This window comes from Triturus cristatus, chromosome 10 (assembly GCF_964204655.1).
Source record: "Triturus cristatus chromosome 10, aTriCri1.1, whole genome shotgun sequence".
In the NCBI taxonomy this organism is placed as follows: domain Eukaryota; kingdom Metazoa; phylum Chordata; class Amphibia; order Caudata; family Salamandridae; genus Triturus; species Triturus cristatus.
Window position 1 is genome coordinate 164,890,478 of NC_140593.1, and position 15,791 is coordinate 164,906,268.

At 42.9% G+C, this 15,791-nt stretch overlaps 1 protein-coding gene across 7 annotated transcripts in view; it reads left to right on the forward strand.

Moving 5' to 3' along the window:
* HDAC8 (histone deacetylase 8) overlaps positions 1 to 15,791 on the forward strand; it is an 841,291-nt gene that overhangs the window by 439,750 nt on the left and 385,750 nt on the right. For all 7 annotated transcript variants that reach the window (XM_085630743.1, XM_085630746.1, XM_085630745.1 and 4 more), the window contains one exon: positions 1,501 to 1,613. In XM_085630743.1, the coding sequence (XP_085486869.1) occupies positions 1,501 to 1,613 (113 nt within the window). The remainder of the gene's footprint in view (positions 1 to 1,500; positions 1,614 to 15,791) is intronic.

A 15,791-nucleotide genomic window follows, 5' to 3' on the forward strand; every position in this document is an offset into this window, starting at 1 on the left:
AGTGCTTCTTTTTTAGCAGCTCCTTCCTTTCCTGTTTTCCTCTGTCCATGTTTGGAATTCTTTCACTCCTTTTGCCTCGTAGTTATAGTAGTTCTTCTCTCAGCTGTTCAGGAGCTCTAGCGTGAATCTAGTATCAATCGCTCGTATAGTCGTATAGTGGTGTTTCCTTTGATGCAACTGCAGTGCCTCTACCTACCTTCTCCTCTTACTTTCTGTAAGCGGTAATCCCTTGTCCCTATTTCCATTGCAGATCTTCTCTGGGGACCCAAATGTGTGGATAATGTTAATTATCAATGCTGCCGTGCTTGTTACTTCCCTTGTTTGGAAGCTTCCAATGGCATTTTAAGTGGATGCACGTAGGAGTTTGAGAAAAATTCCACGCCTATTTTAGTACTTTTTGTGTTGCTATTGTATGGTCCTCAACTTTACACAACTGTGTCTTCAGCTTCTTTGATATCCTTTCCGAGTCAATGGTGGTTGTAGAGATGTGGCGGGTGGGACACAATGGGGATGAATGGGGTATGTCTTATGGCCTCTGACATGGCAGCGCCTGCAGCTTCCCTTAACATTAATATATTGTGGCATGTCTGTTGCTCCTTTCTACTAGTTGTTGAGACCACAAGATGCCCACTGACTGGTCGCGAGCATAGTGACCCAATCTTCCAGTACGTGGTTTTGGAAAAGGTGTTGCTTGCAGTGTCATCTAACAGTGTTGAGTTTTGGCATCCTGCGTGAGGCTTGGAGAGTGCGCGAAAGACTTGGCGTGGTGGTGTGTAGTTGCATGTTGGGCATGAAGCAGAATGCAAAGGTAGTCCGAGTGATAGGTTTTCAGAAAGCGTGCACAAACCAGTATGGCTTGAGGTAAGATTGGTCAGATTTTCTAATCCTTGACATAGTTTTGAGTACTGCATTACATTCTGCAAGTAAAGTGCATTTATGGTTTAGAGTAAACTGTTGTCTACAAAAGGCAAGAAACTGTTTCTGTGTTCTGCTTGCAGTGAAAGTCACCAGTCTACACTAGTGGCTATAGGCATGCCTCTCGAACAAAACATAAAATGCTGAAATACCCCAGCTCATGTGCAGTTTTAGCAACTCGTTTGCAGATTAGTGTGTCCCAAGTCTCAGGATGCCTTTCGTGGGCAGTAATCTACTGTATATGGCCTGTGTTCATTTGCACTTAAAATCCCTGTGCTGATAATTATAGTCATTTAGAGCATAATGGCACTGTGGACCGAACACAATAAATGATGACAACATTTAAATAGGCACAATTTGACAAAAACACAATCACTACAGGGTCTTGTCAAGGGAATATCTGCAAAGAGAAGGTGGTGACCTTGTTACCTAATATGAGAGACAATGTAAAGCTAATAAAGGACAGTGTGGATTCGTAAATGACACTATTAGTTATTAAAAGCACATTTGTTTGACAAGCTTTGTGTTGTTACTTGGTTCATTCGCTTGTGATAGTAGCACCTGACTTACCTTGTGTTCTTACAGAGATGAAGCGTCTGGCTTCTGTTACCTGAACGATGCCGTACTGGGAATTCTGCGATTGCGGCAGAAATACGAGCGAGTATTGTACATCGACCTGGATTTACATCACGGGGATGGTAAGAGCCTTTTGTCCGTGTGTAAACCCCACATGTTTAAGTGTTTTGAGGAGGTTCTGTTGCTCCCATCTTTGTTGGGCGTTAACCTACTGCTGCAAAGTGTTGCTTCACAGAAGACAACTCTGGCTTCTCTGAAATTCGTTTAAAGTCAGTGAATGGTACTGATTAGGAAAAGTGTATGGGACCACTTATAGCATCAGAGAAAAATCCCAAAGGTTAGCAACAACAGGTGGTGCTAATAAAGTGTATTAAATGCCAGCTATCGGGAAGTAACATTTAAGCTAGCAGGGCTGGGTAGCTATAGAAACATGTTGAAGTCAAGAAATAATGCTCTCTAATGTCAATTCAAAGTCTGCTATAAGAGCTTCAGGTGCTGGATTCATGGCTAGAAGATGCTAAAATTACTTGTTGGCGTCATAAAGCAGCAGTTTCTTTGCATTAACACATAAACATTTTAAGCAGGCCTATAGCCAGGGAATATATATGTTTTGGGTGGCCTGGTCCCTGGTAATGACAGCAATCTAAATAGATTTTTATTTTTTAGGTGCTTTGGAATGTACAGCAGAAGTTTGTTAAAAACATATGTTATATTGTGATATTGTTATGTTATGTTCTATTTTCTACCATTAATGTGCTTCCTCAATAAATATTTGGGAATATAGTAAGTTTTTGTTTTTTTTGTAGTGGATTGAGCTAGGAACGTTAGTCAAAAGATCAAAAGTGGATACACGTTTTACAGGTGCGAACAGTTGACTCCTCTAGGAATTTCTGGGAAATGTATGGCAAACCACATCATAAATCACCGTAAGCCAGCAACATTGGTAAAAACTGGAAAGGAGTAAAATACTAGTTTGTAATGACCAGTAACATTTGTGAAAAACATTTGTGAAAACTATAAAGGAGTTAAATACTGGTGTTTAATGGGACATTGCAGGTCGTTTTTTGTAAAACAAGTATCATATGTTGGATTTTGGTATGGGACCTCAGGGGTGTGGAATTTTCCAAATAATCTAGTTGTCCAAGGGACAAAATGCCACTGAGATCTACATGTCCTGTAAAATCCACTTGTCCCACCTACCCCCGTTCCACATCAAACCTAAGGGCTCCGGCTGACAGAGAAACATTAATATATTTTTGCTTTATTAAAATCAGTAAACCATTGAATGCTGTGCAATAATAATGCTAAAGGAAAACTTGTCAAGCGATATTATCGCGTCCCTGCCCCCCTGCGCCCCCTCCCCTTAACCCTGACGGCAATTCTTTTATTTCTATTCCCCTTTTTTTCCATTTTTTTTGGCTGTGTATTTATTCCCACAAAATACGTACATTTCAAACCATACGTAATGTACTAATTTACTGTCACCCTTGGCTGTGTATTTATTCCCACAAAATACGTACATTTCAAACCATACGTAATGTACTAATTTACCATCACCCTTGTAAAAACGTATGGGTGGGATATAAAAGGTGTCAGCTAGCGTGCCTCCTGCCATTTCCCCCTCACTTTTGCAGCTGGCCAGACGTGAGCCCTACGTTCCTTGCGAATCGGTAAGTTGTATCGAAAAAGAAACAGCAAAGTTGGGAGCTTCCTTTAATAATAAGAATCGTTTTTTCGCCAAATGTACCCTCTTTGCAACATTAATCAATTGTGTAATGTATATTTGTCGGTGTGTTTATGCAGTTCTGGGCTGAAAGTTAATAGCTCACTATTCTATATTAGGACTTTAAGTTATAAATTGCAAGTCACCAACGGATGTCTCTTTTGAAAGCATTAATCTGCAGATCTGTTTCCATCTGCGGTATGAAGGCTCCGGACCCGCGATGTTAAACCCGCGTTGCGATGGCAGCGCGTGAATCTGAATTCGTTGTAATGGGTGTTTCCCCCATGAAGCGGTGGTAGCGCAGCGCGCCTGCTTGCGATACGCTTTTTTGACGTCCTCATCTGAGGCGCCGAGGCAGGCCAGGCCTAGGCTTTTGTACTAATTAATCTACCCATGCACGGTTGCTAAAAATATAAATAAAAGAAAATCGCAGCACCTCCGTCACAATATCACACAATTCAAGCGGGCAAAACTGCTTATTTTACCTGAATGCTTATTGCAAGCCTCGTGGCGGCCACGGACTACTGCTTGCAGAGGCTGAGTGACGTTTCACTCCCCCAGCCAATCACTGGCTAGAGCCCAGTCATGGGCTGCTAGCCAATCAGATGCCGCCAAAGGCTCTCTGCAAGCTTCGGATTGGCTGTGAGCCCCAGAGTGCCCACAGCCTGTTGTTTTAACGTGATTAAAACGTGATTAATGTCTACATGTCCGTCGGACATAAATAGACAATAAATCTTCTTGCCCGTCAATATAAACAACATGGTTCGGTCGTTCGGCGATATGATTCCCCCAACCCTGGACCTTTTCTCAAAACGGGTCCGAATTTAAATACAACTTTATAAATGGTTTGAGAGATTTCATCTCAGAATGATTGCGAAAATGTATGTCAAATAGTGCAATTTTAAACACATTAGAGTTCTACCAGTGCTGGATATGCAAACTAATTAACATTGCTTGGAGTAGTATCTGAACGAGACATCTAGCTGCATATTGTTTTTGCTGTGGTGTCTGGAGCACGGCCACAACTCCAAATCGTGCTCCGACTTCTGGGCTATGGCTCTGAAGGCTTTGAGGGAGCTACCTCTAAAGCGGCTCGCAGCCCGGCAGGCGACGCCTAACCCGACTCCTTGGAGGTCAGGGTCCCGGGAGAGGGGGAGGTCCCAGCACTACTCCAGGAGTCCCAAGTCCTTTTCGGCCCACTCCAAATGGTCGGGACATTCCGGTAAGAATCACAAGAAGTCGAAGCGTGCTTTAACTTCTCCCCATCCGTTGGCCAACGTGACGGAGGAACATAGACGTTCAAATCCTCGTTCTCCGAAACCTGCGCCTGGGTCAACTCCTTGGCTCTTTGCTTTTCCGGAAGCCGGAGTGACCCCGCTCAAATGAAAGAAATTTTGAGTTCATGTGTCTCATTTTTAAGCAGCCTGACCCCTCTGGCGTGGCTTCAGGTCCCACAGAGTCGCACTCCATTGGATTGCACATCTGCGGTTCCAGACCCAGCGGCCCCCGTGTATATTATATTGTTTAATTTTGTCAAGTATCTATCAATTTATTTTTTATTTTGTGTTTATATTTTAATAGATTTCGTATTCATTTTTTTTTATTTATAAATTTGATATAGGTTGGTCATTTTGATATTTTTATTATTAATGTTAATATGTTGTTTAAGATTGTACACATATTGTTTATATCTTTTAATGTATAGTGAATTGAATGTATTTATTAACTGTTCGATTAATTAAAATCATTACAGGAAGAACTAACACCATTAAAAGAATAGTAATTGGACTTAGCAAAAGTACCACCCTCCTTTCCCCGGCACCCTTTCGATCCAACCCCCACCTGGAATTGTAGTTGACCATGTGTCCATAAACCACTTTTGCAGTCCCCAGTGTTCTTAAAAACTCGTTTTGATTAAAACACCTCATTAAAAATTTAAAAGCACAGTCTTAAAAGGACTTGTTAAAAAAGGGGACGCTCTCCTCAGGGCCTGTCAGGGACCAGTCTGATTGCTTCCGCAGGGTTTGGCGTATCCGTCGCCAAAGTCGGATTGCGTTCATTTGAGGCCTTTAGGGCAACCCTGATCAGATGCGTAAATTTCCCCAATCTTGCTAAAGTCATAGCGTTTGTTTTGTAAAAGCACAAGGCTGATCCTTCACTGCAGGTCTTTGCTCCGTTAACAATACAGATCGGGCGCAGGAGTCGCCATTTTTTGTAAAGAAGGGGGCAGCAGCATAGGAGTTGCAACCAGGATTCCCTGGTGTAGGAGCACAGCCTGAATTTTGTGTTTTCCCCCATGCGAGCCCATGCTGTATTGAAATCAGCGATGCCTAATGTGGTAAGTCTCATGAAGAGTATTTTGCTTCGAGCTTGTGGTGTTAGGGCCTCGCTTAGGTAGGGTTGGGCTTTGCCTGGCGTGTACGATTTATTTAATGGATCAAGATTAAAACTTGAACGGAGAGACTTGGTATCTTGAGCAAAAGATATTTCATGCACTTGTCTATTTATCGCTTTTTTCCAAGCATTAATTGGGATTTCCAGTGGCTGTAGACTTGCTTCCTTTATCTTCAGTGTGTGGATGGCGCTGCAAAGGCCAGTTTGCCAAACCAAACCTGTCTCCTCGAAGGTTGACCTCAGCTGGTGTCTTAAAGAGTCGACTGGAGCCCTCAAGATTCTTAGATGTAACTTTATGAACTCCCCCTGACACATCAGATCGGGCCTCACGAGGCCTAGCTCCAATCTCAGCCTTGATTTCCTAGCTGACCTTGGGATAAGGAGCACTGATTTATATGTTTTAACTTGAGCTGAGTCCAGTGACCCTGGTGGGAAAGCCAGATGGCCATAACTAATAGCTGGAAGCAGTTTTGCTTTTAGGACAATCAATATTGGTCCGGCGGAAGGGCTTATCAGATGTTGGCTTAGTTGTTTTAACAGATGCATGACCTTGCTGGCCTTGGAGATCAGATGTTTCTGATAAATGTTCGCCTTGGCATGTTCTGTGAGCCAAACCCCCAGATAATTGTATGAAGCCACTGTGCTGATTTGCAGATCCCGCAATAGCCACTGCGTTTTCCTTTTGAGATTGTAGCTCCCGAAAATAATTACCTTGGTCTTCCCCTGGTTCACTGTCAGGAAGTTGTCCTTGTTAAAGCGGTTCAGTGCATTTAGGGCTCTTTGTAGGCCCAATTTTGTATGGTTCATTTTAGCTGTATCATCAGCATATTGTAATACCGGCAGCCACACACTGCCTAGCCTAGGTGCTACTAGATTAGCTCCTTTCAGAGAGTCCTCCAGGTCCGCAGTGTACAAATTAAAGAGAATAAGGGCCAGCACACACCCCTGTTTAAGCCCATTGTTTGTGGCCATTGGATGACACTGTGCAGGCGCTAGTTTTAACCCGCACCCAGGTATCTCCGTAAAGGGATCTGATTGCCTTTAGGAGTTTAGATGGAATTCCCCATTTGTCTAATTTCCACCATAGTCTTCTGCGATCAACTTTCTCGAAGGCTGTGCTGTAACCAATGAAACAGCAAAACAGTGGGGGGGGGGCTGTTTTTCTTTACTGCCTGGGATGATAGATAAGCTAGCGCCAATACATTGTCCAGGGTTGACAACTGAGACCTGAAGCCCAACTGATAAAAGGGAATGATGCCTCTTTCTTCTGCCCAAGATGCCAGGTCTTTCAGGAGGAGGCGAGTATAGTCCTTAGCTTCAAGGTCAAGAAGGGCGATGAGCCTGTAGTTTGATGGGTTCCGGCGGTCCCCTTTTTTAAAGATGGGGACCAATATCGAGCCCCTCCAGGAATCTGGTGTCTTGGCTGTCGAGAGGATATGATAGTAAAAAGGAGTTAGGGTTGCTGCCCAAAAGTCTGGGGCAATTTTAAAAACGGGTGCAGGTATCCCATTGGGCCCTGGGGCTCCATCATTCTTCATAATCTTGAGGGTCTTAATGACCATAGCAGGACTCATCAGGCTGCCAGGATGTCGTTTGTGCTTCTTTCAATGCATGAGTTGTAGTCAGCCTATGATTTTTGAGGAGATTGTAGTGGGGTTCTGCCCCGCCTTTCCCCCGTGCAGGGGATATAGCAATATCAAGATCCCTCAAATTGAAGTCCCCAGCTATCTATCGCCAAGTAAAAGGAACCGCAATGGGTTTTTCCTTTAGCCCCAGTTATGCATGTTTAACTATGGGGTGGTGGGAATGTAACCTAGCCTGTCACCCAAAAAATGACAAATATGTAAACAAAATCATCATGTGGCTAAGGTACATTGACAACCTCGTCATTCTCTGGGATGGCTCCAACGAAGAATTTGAGGAATACTTTAAGATTCTCAACAATACCGGAGAAAATCTAAAATTCACTTATACCATCAGTGAGGACCGAGTCATCTTTTTGGACACTGAAATCTATATTCACAATAACAAAGTACATACAAAGGCTACATCGCAAAACTACAACAACAAATTCCACCCTCTATGCAGGTAGTTTTCATCAGCCCAGTTTGATCAATAATATCCCGTACGGGGAATTTTTGAGGATAAGAAGGATTTACTCTCAGGAAGAGGAATGGCAAAAAAAACAGTCAATTAACCACGACAAGATTTAAGAAACGTTATTATAACAAGAACGTGCTAACAACTTGCATACAAAAAATCTCTAACCTACCCAGATTAGAATTGATTAAGGAAAGAGACCAAAAACTGAAAACAAAATCCGCCTGATTATGACATACTCCACTGAAGCCAAACAAATTATTAGAATTCTACGCAAAAATTGGAGCACATTACATCAAGATCCTACAGTTTTCAAGATAGTAGGGAATCATCCAAGTTTAACATTTCGTAGAGCAAGGAACCTAAAAGACCAACTGGTTCACAGTCATTTCTTAAACAAAAAGAAACATGACACTTGGCTGAAACCCAAAGGCTTCTACAAATGTACCAACTGCAAGGTCTGTGCAATTGCAAAAAATACAAAAGATATTCAAATGGCCAACAAAAAAATTTGGAAAATCGAACAATTGATCACATGTAAGAGCCAATTTGTAGTCTACATAATTTTAATGCCCATGTTCTCTTAAGTATGTGGGCAGTACAATATGTGAATTAAAGAAGCGTATTTTGGAACATGTTATGGCGACGATAAACACAGATCGGAGCAACCCTGTTGCAAAACATATGAAAAAAGCACATTGAGGCAACTGGAAAGAACTCAAATTCTATGCAGTAGAAGTAGTGGAACGCCACGTGAGAGGTAGCGACAGAGAAAGGATTTTAAGACAAAAAGAGTCACGCCGTATCCTAGCTTTCTGCGCACTAACTCCGAATGGGCTAAACCAAGACGAAGAAATGCACTCACATCAGTAAACATGAACTTTTCTATTCCCTCTTGATTTGTTAAACTCATAAATGCAATCTCCCTTGTGTACATATAGTAACTTTCACCTATTTGTCACTTTGTCACATCATTTTTTATGTCACTTAGATTATTAGGTGTTCCAACTAGCAAGCATTAATTATGTATGTATAATAATTTGAGAATAAATCTGGGACTGCTCTCATGTATGTCGAAAGAATAGTTTAAGGATAGTTGAAACTATTAATTGTATGTCCCTGGTATCAGGAAAACAGGCCTATGCAAGTGCTTCAGTCCGTCTGCCCACCAGAGGGCCGTAATTTGAATTAACTCAGAGTGAATTACAGAATAAAATAGGGGACTGTCCCAAGAATGTAATCACACTAACCATGCGATGAAGCTGTGTTAATGTATGTGATCAATAGATGTGAATGACAAATTAATTGATCATGAACCAATGTAATTGGAAATGTATGCATATTCAGGCAATGCCCAACACATGAACAACAACCATTATTCAAAAATTGTAATGCATAAAAATCAATAGAAAACAAGCTAGTCTGAAACCACAAACAACGACATTATACGGGGTCAGATAAAGATCATCCGTAAATGTAAATATTTCCTCTTGGAACACATGATTGTTTGACTTCAGGCATTTTATGTTTACGTTTTATTTGGTTAAATCACTTTATTATGTAATTGACCTGCATTGGTGAAGGAATTCCTTAAAGAAACATGGGTGTTGTGTATATTCACTACATCATCCACAATGCTAAGCGGAACAACACAGGAAGTGATGTAAAATGTCGTTAGCCTTACTTAAATATTGAAAAAATGCCGCCCGTGATCAAGGTCTTAGAGAGACTGAAACGCGTTGGGTGTTGCTGGTTTGCTTTAGTAAAAACAAATAAACAACTGGATTACTGAGAAATCGTGAGTGCGAGTGCAGTCTTTTCTTCGGAAATACTTGTGCTGTTTGAAACGGCTTGGGCCTGCCGTACCACAATCGCACCGCCTGAGAGCACCCGTTTTGTCAGAAAGTGGAGACAAGATGGAGAGAGAGAGAGAGAGAGAGAGAGAGAGAGAGAGAGAGAGTGTGTGTGTGTGTGTGTACACATACACACACACACAATATCTTTACCTCAGATATTTTATCATGAACAATTTCACCATTTCTAAGCAGGGTTGCTACACTTTTATTGCAGAGTATGAAGATATCACTAACATCAGCTATGCTTTTCAAGAAGAGTACTCGCACCCATCAGGTTGAGCTCTATGCCTTATTTGAAATATTACAGCCATTCCTCCGAAGGGCTGTTCTACATTTATTGGGCAGTGCCAGTAGTATTCAGCCTGGCTGCCACTCTTTGGATGACCATCTTCTCCGCATGATTGCTATACCTTTAATGGGATATGGTCAACACTTGGCAGTAGGGCAAATACACTTCTCATGAACACTATCAACACTTCTCTGCAGGGTTAATATGCTCTGCATATAGAGCGCCAATACTTCCCACTGCAGCTTCCATACTTTTATTAGACACCACCACTTCCAACACATGTTTTCGACTGGGCCAGCACTTATCAGCAGAGATGCCATAATGTTGTTTGCCAGTCCCAATAGCCAAATTGGGTGGCTCAGTGTATTAATGTATCCAAAGCTGGTCCCTGTATGTGACCACATGCTCGCAGTCTTTAATCACGACATAACCACTCAACCTTTCATCCCATGAGGCCTATTATGAGTTCTGGTGAGCTGGCTAACAATGAATATTTGTTACAGGTTAGTAGTTCCAAACGACCCCCCCTCGGGTGAACATGAGTTTTAAACAACTCTCGATGCACACAAGTGCCAGTCGAAGACATGCCATGATTAGAAGGGCCCTCAGAGAGCAATCTGTGACAGATCTAAACAGATTGAGAGTTTCTTTTGGAAGATAAAAAAAAATACATATCTTTTGCGATTTTATTTTATGGATAGATTAAATTAAAAACGGCAGCTTGCAAAGCAGTTCGACAGATACTTGATGCTTACATCACACTTTTACTCATGAAAAAGACAGGTCATCTGCTTTGGAAATGTTTCTTGTACAGCACAATAAACCCAACTTTGTAAATTAAATATTTTACTTTAAGGTAAATGATATATTTTTTCAAACATTTCATTTAATAGCATGACCAATTGACCTCCTGCCATTCTGGTGCCGACAGAGTACGGGGAACCCAAACGTCAACCTACACTGGCTGCATCCCCTTCTTCCCCCATCGACTGTGGCTACGAAGCAGCCCCCAAATCTCATCCACTCCCCAGACTATCTAGGAGTTGGACCCAGCGCAGCTCTATAAAAAGAGTGGCATCTACTGTGATCTGCAGGGCTTGAGGATGGATCCAGGGAAGCACAGCTCAGTCTACATTTAGAGGCCAATCAGTTCTATGCCATTAAACTGGGTTTGATTAAGACCAGTTATTTACAGTACTTCGAAATGCAGCAGTGTAGTATTGAGGACTATGGGCCTGGTTACAAGTCAGTCTTTTTTTCCGATTCCCTGTTTACGCCCAGGTCGGCATTACAAGTTGAGCGTTATTTCATGCAGCCGATATTATTGGATGTGTTAAATACCTCAACCTTTGTTACATATTGGCTGGTCAAACCTGCTGAAATTTAACAGGGGAAAACCATGCTGTGATTATTGTATCATGCGAATTTTGGTGTGTTGAACATCAAAATCTGCATGTTTTCACCAGAAACTTGTGATAGGTGCTATTTATCACATCCGTTAAATAACGAACCATGTGGTAGCGTTATTTGCTAGGTGCAATAAATAGCACCTATACTTGTAATCTGGCCCTGTATGTTAACAAATTATTGATGTGGCACATTTGGTGTCATTCACAGTGCTTAGAAATGCAGAAAGTGTACTATGATGTACTATATATGAACCACTCATTAATGTTGCCTATTTGATATTGGTAAGGTCATTCTTATGCCTTTGCAGATTCACCTGCCATAACCTAAAGAGACCTCCTAGTTCCCCAATCCACGCGAGAGGCCCCGAAACCCAGTAGTGGCTGGTGTCAGGCCAGAATAGCGGGGTGGGGGTGGGGCAGGTCACAGACAACGACAATAATAGAAAAGAAGCAGAAAGAAAAGAACTTACATGCCGCGTCGCTGCTCTTCTGCTCCTCTCTGGCTCCACTGCAGCACAGGCTTCCAGACTCCCCTACTGCCAGACGCTGCTCTCATGCTGCTGGCAGCCTGAGAGAAGCACCGGGATTGGCCTGAGCGCCATGGATGTGCGCCCCTAGAGACACTGGGAGCCTGTGCCTGCTGTCTCCAACCCCACAACACAGCTCGAGTTGGAGACATCTCGGTGCGCATGTCGGTTTGGCCGCCCTAAGAGGGCTGGCCAAACAGACATACACACTGACAGCAGTGCCCACCACTCCCTCTTCCTGCCTACCACTCGCTCGTCGTGCCTCTCATTGATTAGGCCAGTCCCCAAGACTCTGCCCTGGAAAGAAAAAGAAAAAGATAATAAACTTGTTTTATTATCATTTGATTTTTTAATTTTTGCAGCTGCTGGCGGGGAGGGGGATTCTCTGCCATTACGGAGGAGCCACCGCTGCTCTACCCCTGTTCCTACTCCCGCATACAATCCCTACTTGCACATGGAGTACACCGGTGGAGGAACTGATTACACACAATTGTGAAAGCTGTGAACCCGTGGGAATTCCAAAACAATTGTCATGAATATTCATGAGATAAATGTGCATGTTCATTTGTGTCATGAATATTCATATTGGATGTCAAATATTCATGTTGGATGTCATGAAGACCCTGTTCTTTTTTCCAGTCCTCAAGGACTAAAATTAGCCACTTTTATGTTCTAGTAGACACATACTGGTGATATTATGCATGCACACCTGTGTTATTTTTCACACAAACTGACAGCGCACTGACTTGTGCTACGATACATACCATGGCGATAGTGTTACTGTGCACACCAGTAAGAGTAAACAGATGTGCTACTGTAGAAACACATAGGTGACAGTACACCAGTGTGTGTTACTGGGCACACACACACTGATGTTGCTTTAAAAACATTGTGGTACAGGACAAAACAATGGTGTTAAAGTGCATTTAATAACATCAAATTTCGGGGCTGCTTGTTGCCCAACCAGTGGCGACAGCCATTTTTTTATTTCTGCATTTGCATCTATTCTTTAAACTTAATGTTCTTTACATCATTTTGTAATCCGTTATCATCTCTCTTATTTTAAATGTTCATATCCTCCTGAAAGGTTGTGCAATTTTCCAAATTTCTCATGTTATGGTGGGCCATCCGAACCTCTCTCCAAAAACACGTACTGAAGCAAAGTTCATCAACAGCAGTTTATTGTAAAACAATGCATTTCAGACCCCACGGGGTCCTTCGTCAGGGGTAACTGTAAATAACAATCAGACATACTTTAAAACCCAATATACGTACATCACCTCCTTTTTATATACTTTAACTGTGAATTACGCCGCTCATTTGACCCAACAGTCACCAGCATGTTATCAAAAAATATTTTTCAAAGGATGACCCTCTTTTTATATAAGGCAAAGCTCTCCCCTCTTTCTCCTACCTACCCGCTCTCTCTGTTTTACTACGTTACTCAATCGTTCATTTCCTCTCTCCTTTCAAACTAAACGTCACCTAATCCTTTGAAACCTCCTCCATGCATACCCACTTATCCCTAACTGCATTTACCCCTCTTCAATGCTATTCACTACCGCATTGCCCCTATTCTGTCAACTAAACGCACATACATTCATTTACCTCCTTCCCAGAATTCTCAACCCGTCACACTTAACTGTCAATACCCCCTCGTCTACCTACTTAAACAAAATCATCCTCCTTTCTCTTACAGCGAAGATTTCGCCCTCTTCAAAACGTGCATTTAATGCCACAAGGCTTACAAACTTTTGGGGTATTTTTAATCACATTTTTATGGATTTTTACTGTGGGTTCAGTTGTGAGTGACACATTAAATAGTTCTCTACACCGTAACACGTCTCTAATGGCATCACACTGTCTATATAGTCAGCATGTGTGTTCCTGTATACACTGGCTTTGCTATGTTGACAGGTGTTAGTACACAAACTTGTGACACTGAACAAACGTATCTCACTGTGATTTTCCTAGAGTGCACAGGTATGGTATAAATGTATGGTGATCTTCCTGCCATGCCTGTGGCCAACGAAATGTGGATGGGCAAATGTAAACATACATTGGCCAGGCTCTCATACCTGATTTTTTTCACCAAAAGGTAAGAGCTATTGTAAATGACACTGTAGACCATACAATCTTAGCCCATTGGCTGAAGGAATCCACCATGGAGGGCAGACTTTTACAGTGGATCTTTTTGAAGGGCCATTCTCAATTTGTTAAGCTAGCTAATATTTACATATTCTAGGCTGATGACTTTCTTGAGGCTCCCAACAGGCACCCTCGTTGTCACTGATGCCTTTTAATCTCTATGTTTACCCGCTGTCTAGGCTTACCATTCTTTCAAGTGTACAGTATATTGCAATGTGGATGATATATAATTCATCGTGAAATTAGATCTTCAAATCCAGCTCCTTCTCTCACTTTTCACAATGGCTTGACACAGTACAACATTGGATAGAACATCATTTCTGGAGGCTAAATGCCAGAAAAAGTTTGATAAAAGGGAGGGCTAGAGAGCACTGGAATGGCTTACTGTGGCCAGCTAGTTTTGGGCATCAGCGCTCAGTCCATCATATTTTTTTGTTTGCTTTGTTCGCCCTAAATTGGCAGGGTATGCCCAGACTTGGGTCCCTTGCTCACGTTGCCACTGGATTCAAGCTGCTAGCCTGGCTGATGAGGGGTGTTACCCCGAAACCGGTCCCAGGATGCTTGTTTTCGGTCCAGGGAAGACCTGGCTTGGCAGTTCGGTCTGGACTGTTCCCATGAGGCACAGGTTGAAGACTGATTTGCATATGGCTGGGTCTGAACAGGGGCGGTGAAGTGAGCTCAAGAACGATGATGGATTCAACCCAGATCTGTGACTAAGGGTGAGTGTCTGAAAGGTTTCAGCGCTACGTCCATCATCTCTTTTGTTTTTGCTTTGTTCACCCTAAGTTGGCAGAGTATGCCCAGACGTGGGTCCCTTGCTCACTTTGCCACAGGATTCAAGCTGCTAGCCTGGCTAATGACTGGTGTTACCCCGAAACCGGTCCCAGGATGCTTGTTTCTGGTCCAGGGAAGACCTGGCTTGGCAGTTCGGTCTGGACTGTTCCCATGAGGCACAGGGTCAAGACTGATTTGCATATGGCTGGGTCTGAACTGGGGTGGCGAAGTGAGCTAAAGAACTATGATGGATCCAACCCAGATCTGTGACTGGGGGTGAGTGTCTGAAAAGTTCCTGCGCTCCGTCCTTCATCTCTTTGTGTTTGCTAAGTTTAATCTGTGTGACATCAGATAAGTGATGTGGAGGTAATGAAGTTGAGTGTATCTGAACCTAGAGTTCCTGGTCATGTTAAGAGGGTATTTAAGGACATCGCTCCATTCCCTAGCCGACAGTTCCCTCCCCATTGCCCCTTCCCATGTTGAATTTTCACCTTGACCATGGTCATGGTGAGTATGTTTTGGTATAACCAGGAGATCAGCTTTCGTCCACCTCCAAATTTAAGCAAAGTCTGTAGGGTATCATGCGTGGGGGGCTCAGTGTATCTTACCCCTCATGTGGCTCCTATCGCCCAGGAGAGTGTGTCATAGCTCAGAAACTGTGATTGGCAGGCCATTCTCCTCTGTCAGAGCTACAGGGCCATGCAACTCCCTGTTAGCTTAACAGTCCCCAGTTGTGAGGATCTCTTCATCCACCCACTTCTCCAACTTCTGTGCCATGAAGTACCCTCCTCTGCCAGCCGGAAAGCCCATGAGTGGCTGTGCAGGGGCATATATCGGCCTGGTCCTGGTTTTCGTAACAACCTTCTTCCAGTTCCATAGTACACTATTAAAAAGTCTTGGGCACTCAGTTGAACCTACCTTCACCCCCACCATTATGGTAATAAGAGCACCATTGTTTGGATCCTCTCCTATTAAGTCCAGCTTCTCCTTTGCCATCCAATCACCTGGCCACACACTAAAGCTGTGCTGCAGCAGAGTAGATTTCAAAGTCCGGGACACCGAACCCTCCCTCTCCACGCC